At 43.1% G+C, this 15165-nt stretch overlaps 1 protein-coding gene across 2 annotated transcripts; it reads right to left on the bottom strand.

Moving 5' to 3' along the window:
* Positions 1 to 1202: 1202 nt before the first annotated feature.
* LOC125530687 (zinc finger CCCH domain-containing protein 27) lies at positions 1203 to 9674 on the bottom strand. Of its 2 annotated transcripts, none has more exons than XM_048695093.1 (6): positions 9362 to 9674; positions 7360 to 8210; positions 5540 to 6679; positions 5107 to 5427; positions 3480 to 4011; positions 1203 to 1671 (listed from the first exon to the last, which is right to left on the bottom strand). In XM_048695093.1, exons 2-5 carry the CDS (start codon positions 8146 to 8148, stop codon positions 3481 to 3483), a joined length of 2781 nt encoding a protein of 926 aa, XP_048551050.1. In that variant the 5' UTR covers positions 8149 to 8210; positions 9362 to 9674; the 3' UTR covers positions 1203 to 1671; position 3480. The 2 variants fall into 2 exon arrangements, with proteins under 2 accessions (XP_048551050.1, XP_048551043.1); XM_048695086.1 differs by having other exon boundaries at positions 9373 to 9674.
* Between the last annotated feature and the right edge of the window lie 5491 nt (positions 9675 to 15165).

The following is a 15165-nucleotide window of genomic DNA, read 5'->3' as shown; positions in this document are numbered from 1 at the left end:
GGACAACGTTGCCGAATACCTCGGGGTCCTTTAAAGCTGCCAAACAGCTGCCCATTAATGTTAATTAAAAACATGGCAGAAGAGATACATTCAAATATTAAATCTACGAACTAACCATGCATCTCTTCACATAGCAACACTCTCCTGTTGAAGCTCCATTCTCTTGTCAAAAGCCAGATCTATTTTAAGCGTGAAAGCTTTGTGTTTCCACGAGGCAAGCTGAAAAGAGAGTAATTTCTTGAGCAACAATAATATTATTAGTAATTCTTATACCTTGGGTAAAAGTTTGCAAGCATTCATGTATGTAATCAGGCAGGTGATCCTTAAGGCTATTAGCCATAGTATTGGTAATGAATTTATACACTACATTACATAGGCTAATAGGTCCCAAATCTTGAGGGCTCTTAACATTTTCTTTCTTTGAATTAAAGTAATATAAGCTTTGTTGAGTTGAGGGTGAAGTTTACCTGTGATGTATAAATCTTTTACCAACTTGGTTACGTCATTTCCAATCCACTTTCAAGCTGAAAGGTAGAAAGCCACACTGAGACCATCTGGTCCTGGAGAAGCATTCCTTTTCATCCCCTTAATAACCTGCAAAATTTCTTCTTTGTCTAGCATGGTTGGACAATCTATCATGTTTTCCACATTATTATTTAAAAGGAGGTAGAATATCTAAACTGGGATTGCTAAAACATGAAGCAATATTTTGTCTTTCGCTTCCCTAGCATATTTCATCTAGTTCTACCACCAATGGTGGCGAACCCCGCCCTCAGTGTTTGACTCGCAGGGTGTAATCCGAGTAAAACTCAGTCATTCTACCTAACAGCGAACACTTAAGGCAGGGATCCTCACCCCTATAGCCATGTTCCTAGAATTTCAAATCCGAATTTGAACAAACCCGCCATAAAGTCTCAAAAGAAGACGAGCAAAAATCGCACTCTTCACATTTGGGTTTGGCTTTTTTGCCCTCCATGTGTATTTCGATTTTGGATTTGATTTATCTTGTGAAAATTCATGATTTTTTCAGAACTTTTTAAAACATCTACAAGATTTTATTTTAAAACATGTACCATGGTATCACGTGATGATGGCTGGCATCATTTCTAAAACAACATCGATGGGAAGGAAGGAATAGCTACGGCGTTCAAACAAATTCAAAACAACATAAAAACATGATCACAAAGCATGGCAAGACATACTAGGTTACAAAATTTCCTCATTCAAGGGGACTGATCCTTGAATCCAATCGTTCAATATGCACAAGTTCAGAGATTCTTGACCGGAAGTTGTTGCTGAGACATGGACAGGCAGATCCACCCAAATGCATACATTTCAATTTCGGCAACAAAAACCAACCACAATGCCAGCCGCTTTCGGCCGGATGATGATGCTATCTGACCTGATATCGAATTGGTACAGTAACCAAAACACAATCTACATTTCACTCATAATAAACTAAGAATGGGCGACGACGCTGTCTGTAAAATGCCCGGTATATGTTCCCCTTCCCCCCAAGATCAGTAAATCAATCGCCCAGGTCTTCGCAGGTTCCGTGTATGATTTAACATATGTTCCAACCGACTCTGTAAAGACTCGCTGTGTAGACGAGCCACCGAAAAGAAGTGTCAGAATCCCGTCGGCTCTTCTCGATCCGCTCCGTTCCAGCACCTGTGAGAAAAACAATATTAGCGCTACAATTTAAGGTTTTCCAACAGCAGAAACAATTTGCGGTATTACATCGCAGGGGTAAAACGCAACTGTGAAAACTATAAGGAAAAGCAGCAAAACTAGCAGCGGTAATTAGCGCTAGCATCATGTTTTGTTTAGGCTGACAGAGTTATAAGCTCATGTCTGATGAGCCTGACTTGCAATCTATTTGCCACAGCCCCCACACAAGCGACCCCATCACCCCGCCACATACCAGCCATCGGTATGCCCATGCCTTAGAATTAAATCCCATATAAGAATATTTATACTGATATATACCAGTATACCACAGTGTGAAAATCATCTGGAATTATATGTGATAAATTTACTCATGTGTAAGATAACAATAATGGACAAGCTAAACAATGGTTTAACAAGCTCGGTAAATCTAGTATTGACAAGATAACCATATCAATCAGCATATTCTAGCTTATCAACAATTTAAGTTAATAAATACTCCCTCCGTTCCAAATTACTCGTCACAGAAATGAATGTATCTATAACTAAAATACATCTAGATACATCCATACATGCGACAAGTAATTCGGAACGGAGGGAGTACATGTTGGCTACTGGCAGCAACTTTTGTAGAATTGTACTCCCTCCTTCTGGAAATACTTGTCAGAGAAATGGATGTATCTAGACAAATTTTAGTTTTAAATACATCCATTTTATCCATTTCTCTGACAAGTATTTCCGGACGGAGGGAGTAGTAAACTAGTCGTCAGTATGTAAGCCTCAATAGCATGTACCTTAGCACTGTTAACGGTACAAGAAATAGGACCTTAATAACAAAAGCAGGCATGAACACTTTTTTGAGGGAATGAACTTATCTTTATACTATTATAAAGATCTGTGTAGGTGACGTTCAGTTCATCTCTCAAGTTATTACTAAGAAATTACCCTACATATGGTTGATTGGACTTATCTATATTTTGAGTTAATTTATCCTATTTTATACTAACTCAACTACTCACGAACTATGGTGGCACAAGTGTTTAATAACATCCATAGCAATGCACAAGCATTTAACTAGTCTGCTACAAAAATCGACACCCAAAGAGGTAATATATCAACCAACAGCTCGTTTACACAATATTTCCGTAATATTCCTTGTTTTCTGTTACATCATAAACATTTTATGTGAAGCTATTTTGTGATAAATCTCGTACCTACTGAGCTTTACTGTTTTGTTTCAGAACAATGTACACTAACGTCCCATGATAGCTGATAGGCAACTGCTTACAGGCATTAGGGAGAACATATTTTCCTAATAAATAAATAAAGGCAGCTGGAACCGGCTCCTGGCAGAGCCAAAAAAAAAGTCAGTTTCAGTTTGCATATTTATATAGCACACACGATCTGAATTAGACTCCATGTGGCACATAACAACTGTTCATCAAATTGGACTCAAAATTATAAATTCAGCTCCTAGAAATATTGCTGTTATGTTACCGGGTCCTAAAAACTAAAAATCTGAGGGAACCACTTGGTTCCCACCAGTTTTTCACACCCTGCACATCACCTGAGTGACCAGCTCCTATGCTAAATCACAAGCTTATGTCATACTTTAATCCTGCCAGCTATTCTGCCAACTAGTGGTATAAGCTGGTATCGATGATTTCCTTCAAACTATTCAACAGGTAGGCAAGTAGTAGCAGTGTAACACATAGTTCTATATATTATACATATAACAAGCAAAATAAAAAATAAATATTTCAAACCTTGCCATGAACCACAACTCTTTTCCAACAAAAAGTGCAGCATACCTCACTGCGCAACACCAGGGTCTGTAAAGACGGCATTCATTGTGGAATCATTTCCAGGAGGACACTCCACATTTGATGATAGAGAGGAACTGGAAGATAATTCTTTGGAAATCCCAATAGGAAATGTCTTTGAACTTTCTGCACTTGGAACGGATTCACTATAAGGAATGGCTGCTGTACCAGATGTGGCAGCAGATGAGATTTTCCCAACAGGGCTTTGGGACTCAGATGTCATGTTGCCAGTTTGGCCTGAGATGCCAGTGGGCCTGACGGGAATTAAACTTTTCTGAGGTATTGATTGGTTATTAGAGCCAGGAGAGGCCGTCAACCACATATACCGTAGCATGTGCCCTTTACAAGATTTGCCACTAATAAATGCTTTCTCAGCAGATTGCCGCGTTGCATACGTCACACAAGCCGAGCAACTCAGGGAAGGCTTTAAGGTTGTATCATGGTTGTGGGCTTCGGTGTCTTCCAGTACAACAGATGAAAGCTCACCGAATGCTGCAAAATGATCTTTCAAGACAGTTTCCTGTAAACAAAGTAGTCAAAGACATCAGAAGTAGAAGAAACAGCTCATAATCAAGCACATCAGCACAAAAGGGAACATGAATGATCAGTCAAAGTTAGCACAAGTATACATCGGGCTTTAGTTTCTTCAACATCTTACTCTTCTGAATGGAGAAAATTAATAGTTTTTTGTTTGAACATAAAAAGACAAGTTACATTTGTTTGAACATGAAAAGACAAGTTATTATGTACAGATTATGTTTGGCATCGGCTATGTTGGCAAGGAAAATGAACTAGAATGGGCAAAGAGCCATTGTCATGCCAAAAAACCCGGCAACTATCCAAACAAAGACCAAAATTAGAGTCATGGCCAAAAATAATAATAATTTGATGGACAGATTTTTTTTGACCGAAAACTTTGGTGGGCAGGCTTCAGCCACTGTCTAAACAATACTCGCAGTCACACCAAAGCTTCTCTTAATCAAAAGTATCATCATGAAACTGGAGACAAAATACTATACCAAGGATTCGCCAATGAATATTATTGTAATGCAAGTTAAGCAGAAATGACAAACACACTAGCAAAGCAAAATAGAAGCTATTTATACCAAAATATCTGTTCTGTTGAGTGGATGTATGACATCTAATCGGAGAATAAAATAATAGTAATCTTAAGCACATATATGATTACCAAAAAAAACATAACTGAACCCTGGCAACTGCCATAGCAAAATAAGATCAACTGTTGTGTAACTGAATAAAGATCATAACAAAGAAATTGCAGTAGCGTATTAATATAGCACAATACACAAAAACTTTCTTAACCCATATTTTCAAGATGGAATGTGCTTGTGAAACCCAGATGATCTAACCTCAACACCTAGACAGGGTTGAGATCCAAAGGATAACATCAAACAAGTGCAAGAGTAGCTTTCATTAAATGGTAAGGATGCCAAAAATTAAGCAAAAGCAGGTACCCCACCTATACATTTCAGTGTTTGATCTCTATTGTGAAAAGAAAACAGGGAGCTGTGCTTCTAAGCATGTTTAGTTCACCCTTTTTGGTTGGTTAAGAAGATCAATGACGGAAGGACAAGAGGTTAGGTAGTCCACTTACATTTGCGATTTCAGGTGGCAAAGGAGGAAGGATCCTAAACGATGTGGTCCGGTTGTCAAGCTTAAACCTATTCTGCGGTGGTGCTAACAGAGGAGACAGCTGCCTCACAGCTACAGCTGGTTTCTGTGTGGATGTTGGAGCATATTTTGGGGAAGATGAAGCCATCTCCCCAGAAATTTTCTTTTCCAGTGTACCAGCGACCTCTTGCGGCCCTTCTGTCCCAGTGTTCATGGAACTGACATCGCCCACTTTCCCCACAGCATTTGACCCAACTGTTTTTCCACCAGCCTCTGCCTGTTTTACTGAATTTGCTGAACTTGTCTGCATTAGTAGAAACCAGTACTAATGAAAATTTGTTCAGCTAAACACATAGGTTATATAGATAACAAAAAAAAATTGAAACCAAAGTATTATCAAAGGAAATAGTAAGTACTTGTTTCGCATATTTCTCTAACCGCTGAAGTAGCTCGTCACGCTGCTGAGCTAACATATCTTGTTTTTTACGAATTGCTTCCAGCATTTCCAGATTTTCTTGCCTTTTGGGAGCAGGGGGAGGTATTGATGTTATACTGTTGGCAGGCAACTTTTTAGGACCTATACCAGGGCCTGATGCAGAAGATCCAGAACTGGCCCTTGGAGTTGTAGATTGAAGATCCTTGCCTCTGTTGGATGAAGATGGTTGGGGAAGGGCAGAATTTGACAGAGGAGGTTTCGCAGAGATTCTACCATCTCCCTCGTCAGTAATCCTGTCTCTGTTCGCCCACCATAGCCTTATAAAACGGTTTCCCATCACAGCGTCTGGAGCTTTTAGGGCAGCTTCAGCTTCTTCCCTTTTAGAGAACTGGATAAAAGCTTTCTCACTGTTAGCTGGAACATATATATCTATTACTTGACCGAATTTTTCGAAGTGCGACAGAAGGGCCTCCCATCTGTTACTTTCTGGTGGAATGCCATTTACATAAAGTGTGCGAGATGCTTTGTGAGAGGTCCTACTATTACTTTGCCGGCCCACATCTGCAGACATTCTTGAACTGGGTCGACCATTAGTATCCTTAATAGAAGCAGGCTTTACTTGGACAGTGCTAGGAGCCATATCATCATTGTAGTCACTTCTTTGGTTTCCAGTTGCACTCGTCGAAGTAGTATTAGCTGTTTTGCCAGGCCCGGGTTTTCTCTTTGATGCTATTCTCCCCCAAACAGAAGACTTTGGATTTTGTGAATCATCAGCTGCAAAACCCTGATTTGCATGCTCCCACCCTGCTTCATAGCTTGAGGTTTCAGCATTCCATATTCCATCATTAGTATGTGCAAAACCAGCACTAGATGCTTCAGGCCGTTCATTGTTCCACAGGGGCTGATCAGGATCATATACATCTGCATCAGCAACCGCTGAAGCAGTGCTTCCATTTAGCTTCGATGGGTTATCTGCCACACCAGATTTGATATCTTTTGCAGGAACACCTTTACTGCCCCCTAGGTTTGTTAAGTTAACATGAGCAGTTCCTGTCTCACTTTGGATTCCTAGTCCTGGAGCATTTGGAACTGAGACTGGAAGATTGAACTGTGATAGGCTCTGCAAAGTGTTTAAAAACTACTCTATTAAAAATCAATGTATTGACCTAAGCAAAAAAAGTAACTACTTGGCCACAAAAACATCACCTCAGCTTGCAAAAGCACGGTATAACGAAGTTTTTGTAGAAAGAACAGCAGAATTTAACAAAGTTAAATAATAGCCAGAAGAATAAATTACTCCAAGATGCTAGTTACATCATATTGAGATCTGGAATCTTCCAAGAGTTGACAGTATGCATACAGTAATACTTGTCCACAGGAACTTTAGCTTGTATTGCATAAGAACAGTATAACAAAGTCATTATAATTTAGAAAATTATTTCAAGCCAAGTAAGGTCAAAGAACTATCAGAACATAAAATGCTGCAGTATAGAAAATAGTCCAGGCAAGCAAGTGTTACAACATAGTGGGGTCTGAATCCGACGCTCGTTGACGCTACTCAGTTACGATTTTGGACAGGGTATTGTGAAGAACGTTAATTGCAATTCAAATCATCAATGGTAACAGCACTTAGAGGACACCTTTCAAGGCTACGGTTATATTGGAACAACGTGGCAGTGGTCCTCATGATACAGAAAATGTGAAGTAATAGATCATACTATTTCAATGCTGCGATTGAAATAACACTAAAGTGCAGGATGTAATGCAGAATATTCTCTGAAGATCAAGAAACAGACTGACCTGCATATCTTCGACAACAATTCTATTTACACCATGCTCCATGGGGCACATATCCCCTCTCAAGCAAAATCCACGCTCCTCAAAGTCTCTACAACGTTGACGAGGCATGCCAAGATCAATTAAAGGAGGCTGAATAGGGCCCTGCATTCCAAGTGGGTGAATTGGATCCATCATTCCATTAGGCATTCCAGGCATAAATCCATACGGACCCCACGGACCGTTTTGAGCACCACCGCCACTCGGCAGTGGAGGACCCATAAATAAGTTAGGATGTGTGGGTGGTCCTTGTGAGGCCATCTGTGATGCAAAATCAATCATGTCAAGTGTGTTAAATCTTGGGTCATGATGAGTCCAGGGTGCACCATTCCGTCCTCTTCCCCGTGCCATAGGAGGGCGAGCAGCAGCAGAAGCTGAATGGAAGGACTGGTTCACTCTACCTCCCCGACTGTGAGCTCCTGGTCCAGGACGCCTCTTGAATTTTGGTATGAAGTTGTTCTGTGCTTCCCCACGTGAATCAGCTCCACCAAAAGGCTGCCCATTACCAGAAATCCTGGGCCTTCTTTTAAAAGGCCTCCCTGCAGCTTGCTCTTCGATACTCTCACCAAAAGGTTGAGGCATAGCCTCTCTTCTTCGGTGCTTGTGATTACGATCATCATCGTCGTCGTCACTAATTTCAAAGTTTTCAGTATCTGTAGCAGCTTCCGAATCGGTGGAATTACTTTCTTCCTTTGGTGAAGGAACTTCTATTTTGTCAGCATCCAATGCTTGAGCTATAGACCCTTTGTGCATCTTCACGATAAGCAAATCCGCGGGAAAAAAGTCAACTTAGGATCTAGATTTTATCCATTGCCCTGACCATGTTCAAGAAACACTAAATTTAGAACATTACTACTGTAAATACATGAGGCATCAGGACAGAAAACAAAAGGTGAGCAATATCATATGAGCAGAATAAAAAGGAGTTTGGAACATAGCATGATTAACAATAAAATATAGCGCTCTAACAACAGCAGGAGTGGCAACACATTGCCCTGTTCCCCTTTCAAATATCAACACACTAAAAAAGGCTATAAGACTGAACTATTCGATGCCCACTTCGAACAATAACAGGATTATGTAAAACATGCCAGTCCATGGATCAAGGGAACATTTAAGATACTTCAGATTTACATCCCTACTCCATTTTCTTTCGTACCATGCACATCTAGCAGCAAAACAATGGAGCAGTGGGATTGAACTTTCCTAATTTTGGTTACGAATATATTTGTAGACATCTAGATTAGCACCAACAAGCTTACATTTCTCAGCCAAAAAAATGACCTCATATTTGTCATCAGAAAAAATAGAAATAGAAATAGGACAATAAGACACATTTTGCAAATGTGCGTACGGAAGGTAAAACTATAACATTACAACACAGAAGGCTATTTGACAACAGAAACATCATTACATTGATGTTCTCATCCTGATTATGACATTCTCAAAATCTCAGTTCAATCCAATCCAACAGAAAAGCATTTACCATATTTCCAAGAATGAGAATATCACGATCAAGCAGGTAATGTGCACAAAGTGGTTACTCATTTCGGTCCTCTATGATTGCACACCAATAAAACATACAGTGGCAACCGGTCAAACAGCCCATAACAGTTACACTGACTGGACATTCTCACGGTACCGAGTAAGCCTAAAACATGAATCCGGCACACTCAGATGAAACAGACACACCACATTTCTCCATCAAAGAGAACAATTAAGAGTCCATAATCCCATACTGCGCTCACAAGGGGTGCCCAGACCGCAAACAAACCCCAGGGCAGGGCGGCGAAGAAATGGGGAAACACGCGGCACGTGTCCCGACGGAGAGCTAACCGCGGCCTTGGGCAGGGGCGGATCTAGACGGCGCGCCGGGTGTGCGCCGGCGCGGCACACCCAGGAATCGTGCAGGTCGAGCCCTACCCCTAGTGGGATTTAGCTAGGGGAATCGCTGGATGGAACCAACCTAGCTCGTACCTCCGAGGAGACCCAGTGGCCGGAGACTGGGACGGGGCGGAGACGGCAGGAGCGCGCGCGACGTGCCGGCGAGGAGGGGCGGGGACGGCGATGGCGGCGACGACCCCGAGAGGCGGGAGGGCGGGGGGCGCGGGAGGCGGGATTGAGGCGTCGGCGCTGAGGTGTGGCGCGGCGGAGGCTGTAGGACGGCGAGGCGACGGCGGCGGCGACGGCGGACGAGGCGGCTCCGATCTTCGGAGGGGGAAGGGAGGGAGGGAGGGATTGCGTTGGTAGGTCAGGACTCGGAAGGGAGAGAGAGAGAGAGGAAAGAAAGGTACGGCAAAGAGGAGTGGAGTTTTGGGGTATATGGATAATTTTTCTTCCTCACCAAAATACCTTGGTCTTTGGGGCATTTTTTATACTCATATATATTACCTCCGTTCCTAAATATAAGTCTTTCTAAAGATTTTAATATAAACTATATACGAAGCAAAATGAGTGAATCTATATTCTAAAATAAGTCTATATACATTCGTATGTAGTCCATATTAAAATCTCTAAAAAGACTTATAGTTAGGAACGGAGGGAGTATATAATACAAAACCTGATTTTTTTTTCAAAATACTTATTACATGTCCACAGTTCGAATTTTGGATATCTCCTTCGAACATAGTGCAGGAGGATTTGGTTTTGCTTACGTTCCGCCGAGCCCTCGTCAAATTCTCTACGTCGGCTTTGGTTGACGTGGTGGTTCAGGTAAACATGTGTATGGGTCCGCCATGCACCAGCGGACGTCTTTCCCATCAAATATACCAGGATTGTCGCGGTGAAAGTTCTCCCGAAGCCTAATTTGGTTCAAAACTGACAAATGCATCTCCGGGAGCCACGATAGATGTTCCCGAGCAGCAAAAAAGATTGATCTAACGACATTTGCATGCTTCTTGTGCAATGTTTTCCAACCCTAATGTTTACCAAGCACCCTTCGTCAGTCTCGCATAGGAAAAGTATGTGTTTGATGACCCCTGCCACTTTAACAAAAGGGTCGTTAACCTAAAATTTTCCCTTTGTTTGTATAGCTTCATTCCACAAAATTGTCCTGGCCAAATTGCAGGGACAGGAATTGATATAATATGCATGACGCCAACTGCCTCAAGGATTTCGGCCAGGGTTAGTGGCAGGAGACGTGGGGCAGAACTGAGACATTGACACATCAACAATCGTAGAACGACGATGGTAGGAACGACATACGAGGCGGTTCCAATCTTCAAAGGAAGGGAGATTGAGTTGGTATGTCAGGGCTTTTGCCTCGCCGAAATGGGGTTAGAAGGGGAGTGGGAGAGGTTGAGGGAGAAGGCTCTTGGGGTTCTTATGGCATCTCTAAATCCACGTGAGTGTGTAACCAGATGGAGGGGAAAGATCTCAATTCTTGGGTCAGATAAGAGCAAAGGGAAGGAGGGAGTTTTGATTGGAAATGAGAGTGATGAGAGGATCGCTGGACCTATGAGCAGCGACCTGTTGGAGGAGATCATGGAATTAGGAAGGGTCGTCATCGAGTTGCGGGACTAGTGGAAGGAAGGAGGAGGAAAGGAGCGGACAAAAAATCGTGTATGTCGCCTAGAGGGGGGTGAATAGGCGCTTTAAAATAATTATGGTTTAGGCTTGAACAAATACAGCATAAAACCAGTGTTGAATTTGTCAAGCACAAAACCTAAACCAACTAGCCTCACCTATGTGCACCACCAACTTATACTAAACAAGATAAACAACTAAGTGATAGCAACATATATAACATGAACCACTATGGCTATCACAAAGTAAAGTACATAAGTAAAGAGCTCGGGTAAGAGATAACCGAGGCATGCGGAGACGATGATGTATCCCGAAGTTCACACCCTCGCGGATGGTAATCTCCGTTTGGAGTGGTGTGGAGGCACAATGCTCCCCAAAATGCCAGTAGGGCCACCGTATTCTCCTCACGCTCTCGCACGATGCAAGATACCGTGGTTCCACACTATGGACCCTTGAGGGCGGTCACCGAACCCATACAATTGTCAACCCTTGGGGGCGGTCACCGAAACACGTAGAAATTGCACGGGGCAATCTCCACCTCTTATTGGAGACCCCGATGCTTGTCTGGAGCTTTACACCATAATGATTGAGCTCTGAGACACCACCAACCGTCTAGGGCGCCCAAACACCCAAGAGGAACAAGCTCTAGAGTACCAAGTACCCAAGAGTAATAAGCTATTCAAACTTCACTTCCACGTATCACCGTGGAGAACTCAAACATGTGCATCAAATGCAATGGCAAGGGAAAACGGAGTGCCCAAGTCCTTCTCTCGCAAATCCCACCACAACAACTAATGCTATGGAGAAAAATTAGAGGAAGAACACACAAAAACTCCAAGATCTAGATCCAAGGGGTTCCCCTCGCATAGAGGAGAAAGTGATTGGTGGAAATGTAGGTCTAGATCTCCTCTCTCTCTTTCCTCAAGAACTAGCAAGAATTATTGGAGGGATTGAGAGATAGCAAGCTCAAAGAAGGTCAACAATGGGGGGTGGGGGGGACACGAGCTCAACGGATAAGAACCATTGGAGAAGAAGACCCCCTTAAATAAGCCCCCCCCCCGAATCTAGCCGTTATGCCCACTGGTCGTGCTTAAACGGTACTACCACTTAGCACGGTCAAAGCAACCCAACAAGACAGAAAAAACAAGGACGGTAGTTCAGTCAGAGTAGTACTATCGCTTGGAGTGGTACTGCCGCTCTACTACCGTGAAATTCGTGACGAGTTACAGAAGCACTTTCTCAAGCAGAAGTAGTCGTGGTAGACCACAACAGAGGTACTGCATGAAGTGGTACTACCGCTAGGGTGTTGCAAAAGCGCCCAAGCAAAATAGAAGAAACAAGTAAGACCGAAATTGTCATATCTTTTGCACATGAACTCGGAAATCAGCAAACTCAAGCTTGTTGGATAGATGATGACAAGTACTATCCAACAACGATAGTACTTGCCCCTTAGTACCAACGAATTAAACATCACGGCAAGTCCTCTAAAAACCAAACAAGCCCTAGAAGTTGATCAGATTGCATATATACACAAGAGAATCAGCATACACGCAAAAAACAATTAGGTGTTCATGAAATAGTTGCGAAGAAAACAACATCGATGAGATTTGTGTATTGTTGGTCTACTTCTCTGTCACTAAGTAGTCCATTCCCTAAAGCAAGGAACAAGCACAACAGAGGTTTAGGTCCTTTTTTGGTGAATACAGGGGGCACATATCAAAATCACACACTAGAATGACCAAGAATAGGACGAAAGCTCACTAACGATGTGTTTGGTTCCTACTACGGTAACGTAATGGGCTACGGTATGGGGAAGTGCTGCTTCCGATTTTTTTTATATGGAATACTGACTTTGTTTGGTTGGCGTCCGGTTTCCTAATCACCTTCCATTGGGCTGGTTTCAGCTTTGCGAAGCGGCGTATCAGAAACCGCTGCTGCCCAAAACGTAGTACGTGAACCAAACGTAATCTATGGTTTAGAAAAGCGTGGAGATCGGAAACCACACCACTTTCGCCGAACCAAATGGTCACCATGGCATGAATATAGCGGATGGAGTCGTGCGTCACAACTCCAACATTCCTTCGAGAGGCTACAACACTGATTAAGTGCACATCACATACACAATTAATAGGAATTGAATTGGAGGTGTAGGATCACAAAATAAATCTGAAAAAAACGCGAGAGGCTAAGAGAACCTCTAGCCCTTCTACTAAAAAGCACTATGGTTTTAGGGATTAATGCCCACCTACTCCCTTCCCCTAACACCTTTAGCGCCCTAAAAAATAACCCCCTCCCCCAAACATTCACCCACTAGCCCAAATTTGCTTTGAGAAAGATACTTCTCAATAAAAACAGTGAAATCTCGCCTGACCCCTCCACTCCAGCTCGACTCTAACCCACCCCCACCATTGTTGTCGTAATCTGCACTGCCGACCAACAACTACCCCAATGACCGGGAAAATGGAACCCGCGACCACACCTGCGCACCTGTGTCTGCACTCTCCAGTTGTGTCGACCGCACTGAAGTGTCACCCGGCAAGGGAAGCTCATCATCGGTGCATCCACGGCACTAGTGGCTATAGACACTTGCTCTGCTGGGACCACGTGGCCGCCGCTAGCCCCGACGATCGACAAATAGGAGCGCTGGCCGTCTGCGAAGGTGTTGGACACACCCATGCCCTTAGTGAAGAATAAGGCATCGGTGCCTTCCACTCAGCCTCCCTAGGACACCGACAGTCATGCTGCCACCTCCCGCGGCCCCGTCGCATCCCTCATCATCCTCCAATGTTGGGACCGATGCGGGTTTCGATGATGCTTTGAGCGAGGTGAGGCACTCGAAGAAATGCCTGAGAGATATTTTTTCCTATTTTATTTCGTAGTGACTCAATTGAATGATGACTGATGAGATGCTATTGTAGTGAGATAAGTAGGTGAGATGAGATTTCCGAGATCATCGTGCAATTGGACCAAAGCCACACCCTCGACCTCCACGGCGTTACCATGTCCAGAGCGTATAACCAAGAAATGAGAATGAGTGCTAACGATGCGTAAATCCATCGATACCCTTGGTAGGGTAGTGAGTGTGGCTAGAAGTACCACAGAGAGTTTACCAGGTTCGGGCCTCCGGGAAGGAGTCATACCACACGTCCTGCTTTGTGTTTGTATTCATGATGGTATATGATAAGTCTCCAATGTATCTATAATTTATGAAGCATTCATGCTATTTTATTATCTGTTTTGAATGTTTATGGGCTTTATTATACACTTTTATATTACTTTCGGGACTAACCTACTAACCGGAGGCCCAGCCCATATTGTTGTTTTCTTGCCTATTTCAGTATTTCGAAGAAAAGGAATATCAAACGGAGTCCAAATGGAATGAAACCTTCGGGAGCGTGATTTTTGGAACGGATGTGATCCAGGAGACTTAGAGTTGAAGTAAAGGAAGCTTCGAGGTGGCCACGAGGGTGGGGGGCGCGCCCACCCCCCTGGGCGCGCCCCCTGTCTCGTAGGCCCCTCGAGGCTCCCCCGACCGACTTCTTTTGCCTATATATTCCCATATACCCTAAAAACATCGGAGGAAAAATAGATCGGGAGTTCCGCCGCCGCAAGCCTCTGTAGCCACCAAAAACCTCTCGGGAGCCCGTTCCGACATCCTGCCGGAGGGGGAACCCATCACCGCTGGCCATCTTCATCATCCCGGCGCTCTCTGATAACCCACAAGTGTAGGGGATCGCAACAACTTTCGAGGGTAGAGTATTCAACCCAAATTTATTGATTCGACACAAGGGGAGCCAAAGAATATTCTTAAGTATTAGTAGTTGAGTTGTCAATTCAACCACACCTAGATAACTTAGTATCTGCAGCAAAGTATTTAGTAGCAAAGTAGTATGATAGTAATGGTAACAGTGGCAAAAGTAAAGATAATAGTTTTGTAGGAATTGTAACAATAGCAACGAAAAAGTAAATAAGCGAAGCACAATATGTGAAAAGCTCGTAGGCATTGGATCAGTGATGGATAATTATGTCGGATGTGATTCCTCATGTAATAGCTATAACATAGGGTGACACAGAACTAGCTCCAGTTCATCAATGTAATGTAGGCATGTATTCCGAATATAGTCATACGCGCTTATGGAAAAGAACTTGCATGACATCTTTTGTCCTACCCTCCCGTGGCAGCGGGGTCCTAGCGGAAACTAAGGGATATTAAGGCCTCCTTTTAATAGAGAACCGGAACAAAGC

This window comes from Triticum urartu, chromosome 1 (assembly GCF_003073215.2).
Source record: "Triticum urartu cultivar G1812 chromosome 1, Tu2.1, whole genome shotgun sequence".
NCBI lineage: Eukaryota > Viridiplantae > Streptophyta > Magnoliopsida > Poales > Poaceae > Triticum > Triticum urartu.
This window is presented reverse-complemented; position numbering and strand designations above follow the sequence as displayed.

Excerpts from the sequence above, each read along its gene's own strand:
- LOC125530687 (XM_048695093.1), bottom strand. The coding sequence starts at position 8,148 with ATGCACAAAGGGTCTATAGCTCAAGCATTGGATGCTGACAAAATAGAA. Across the intron at positions 6,680-7,359 it reads TTGTTGTCGAAGATATGCAG|AGCCTATCACAGTTCAATCT; the intron begins GTCAGTCTGTTT and ends AACACTTTGCAG. Across the intron at positions 4,012-5,106 it reads TGCCACCTGAAATCGCAAAT|GAAACTGTCTTGAAAGATCA; the intron begins GTAAGTGGACTA and ends CTTTGTTTACAG.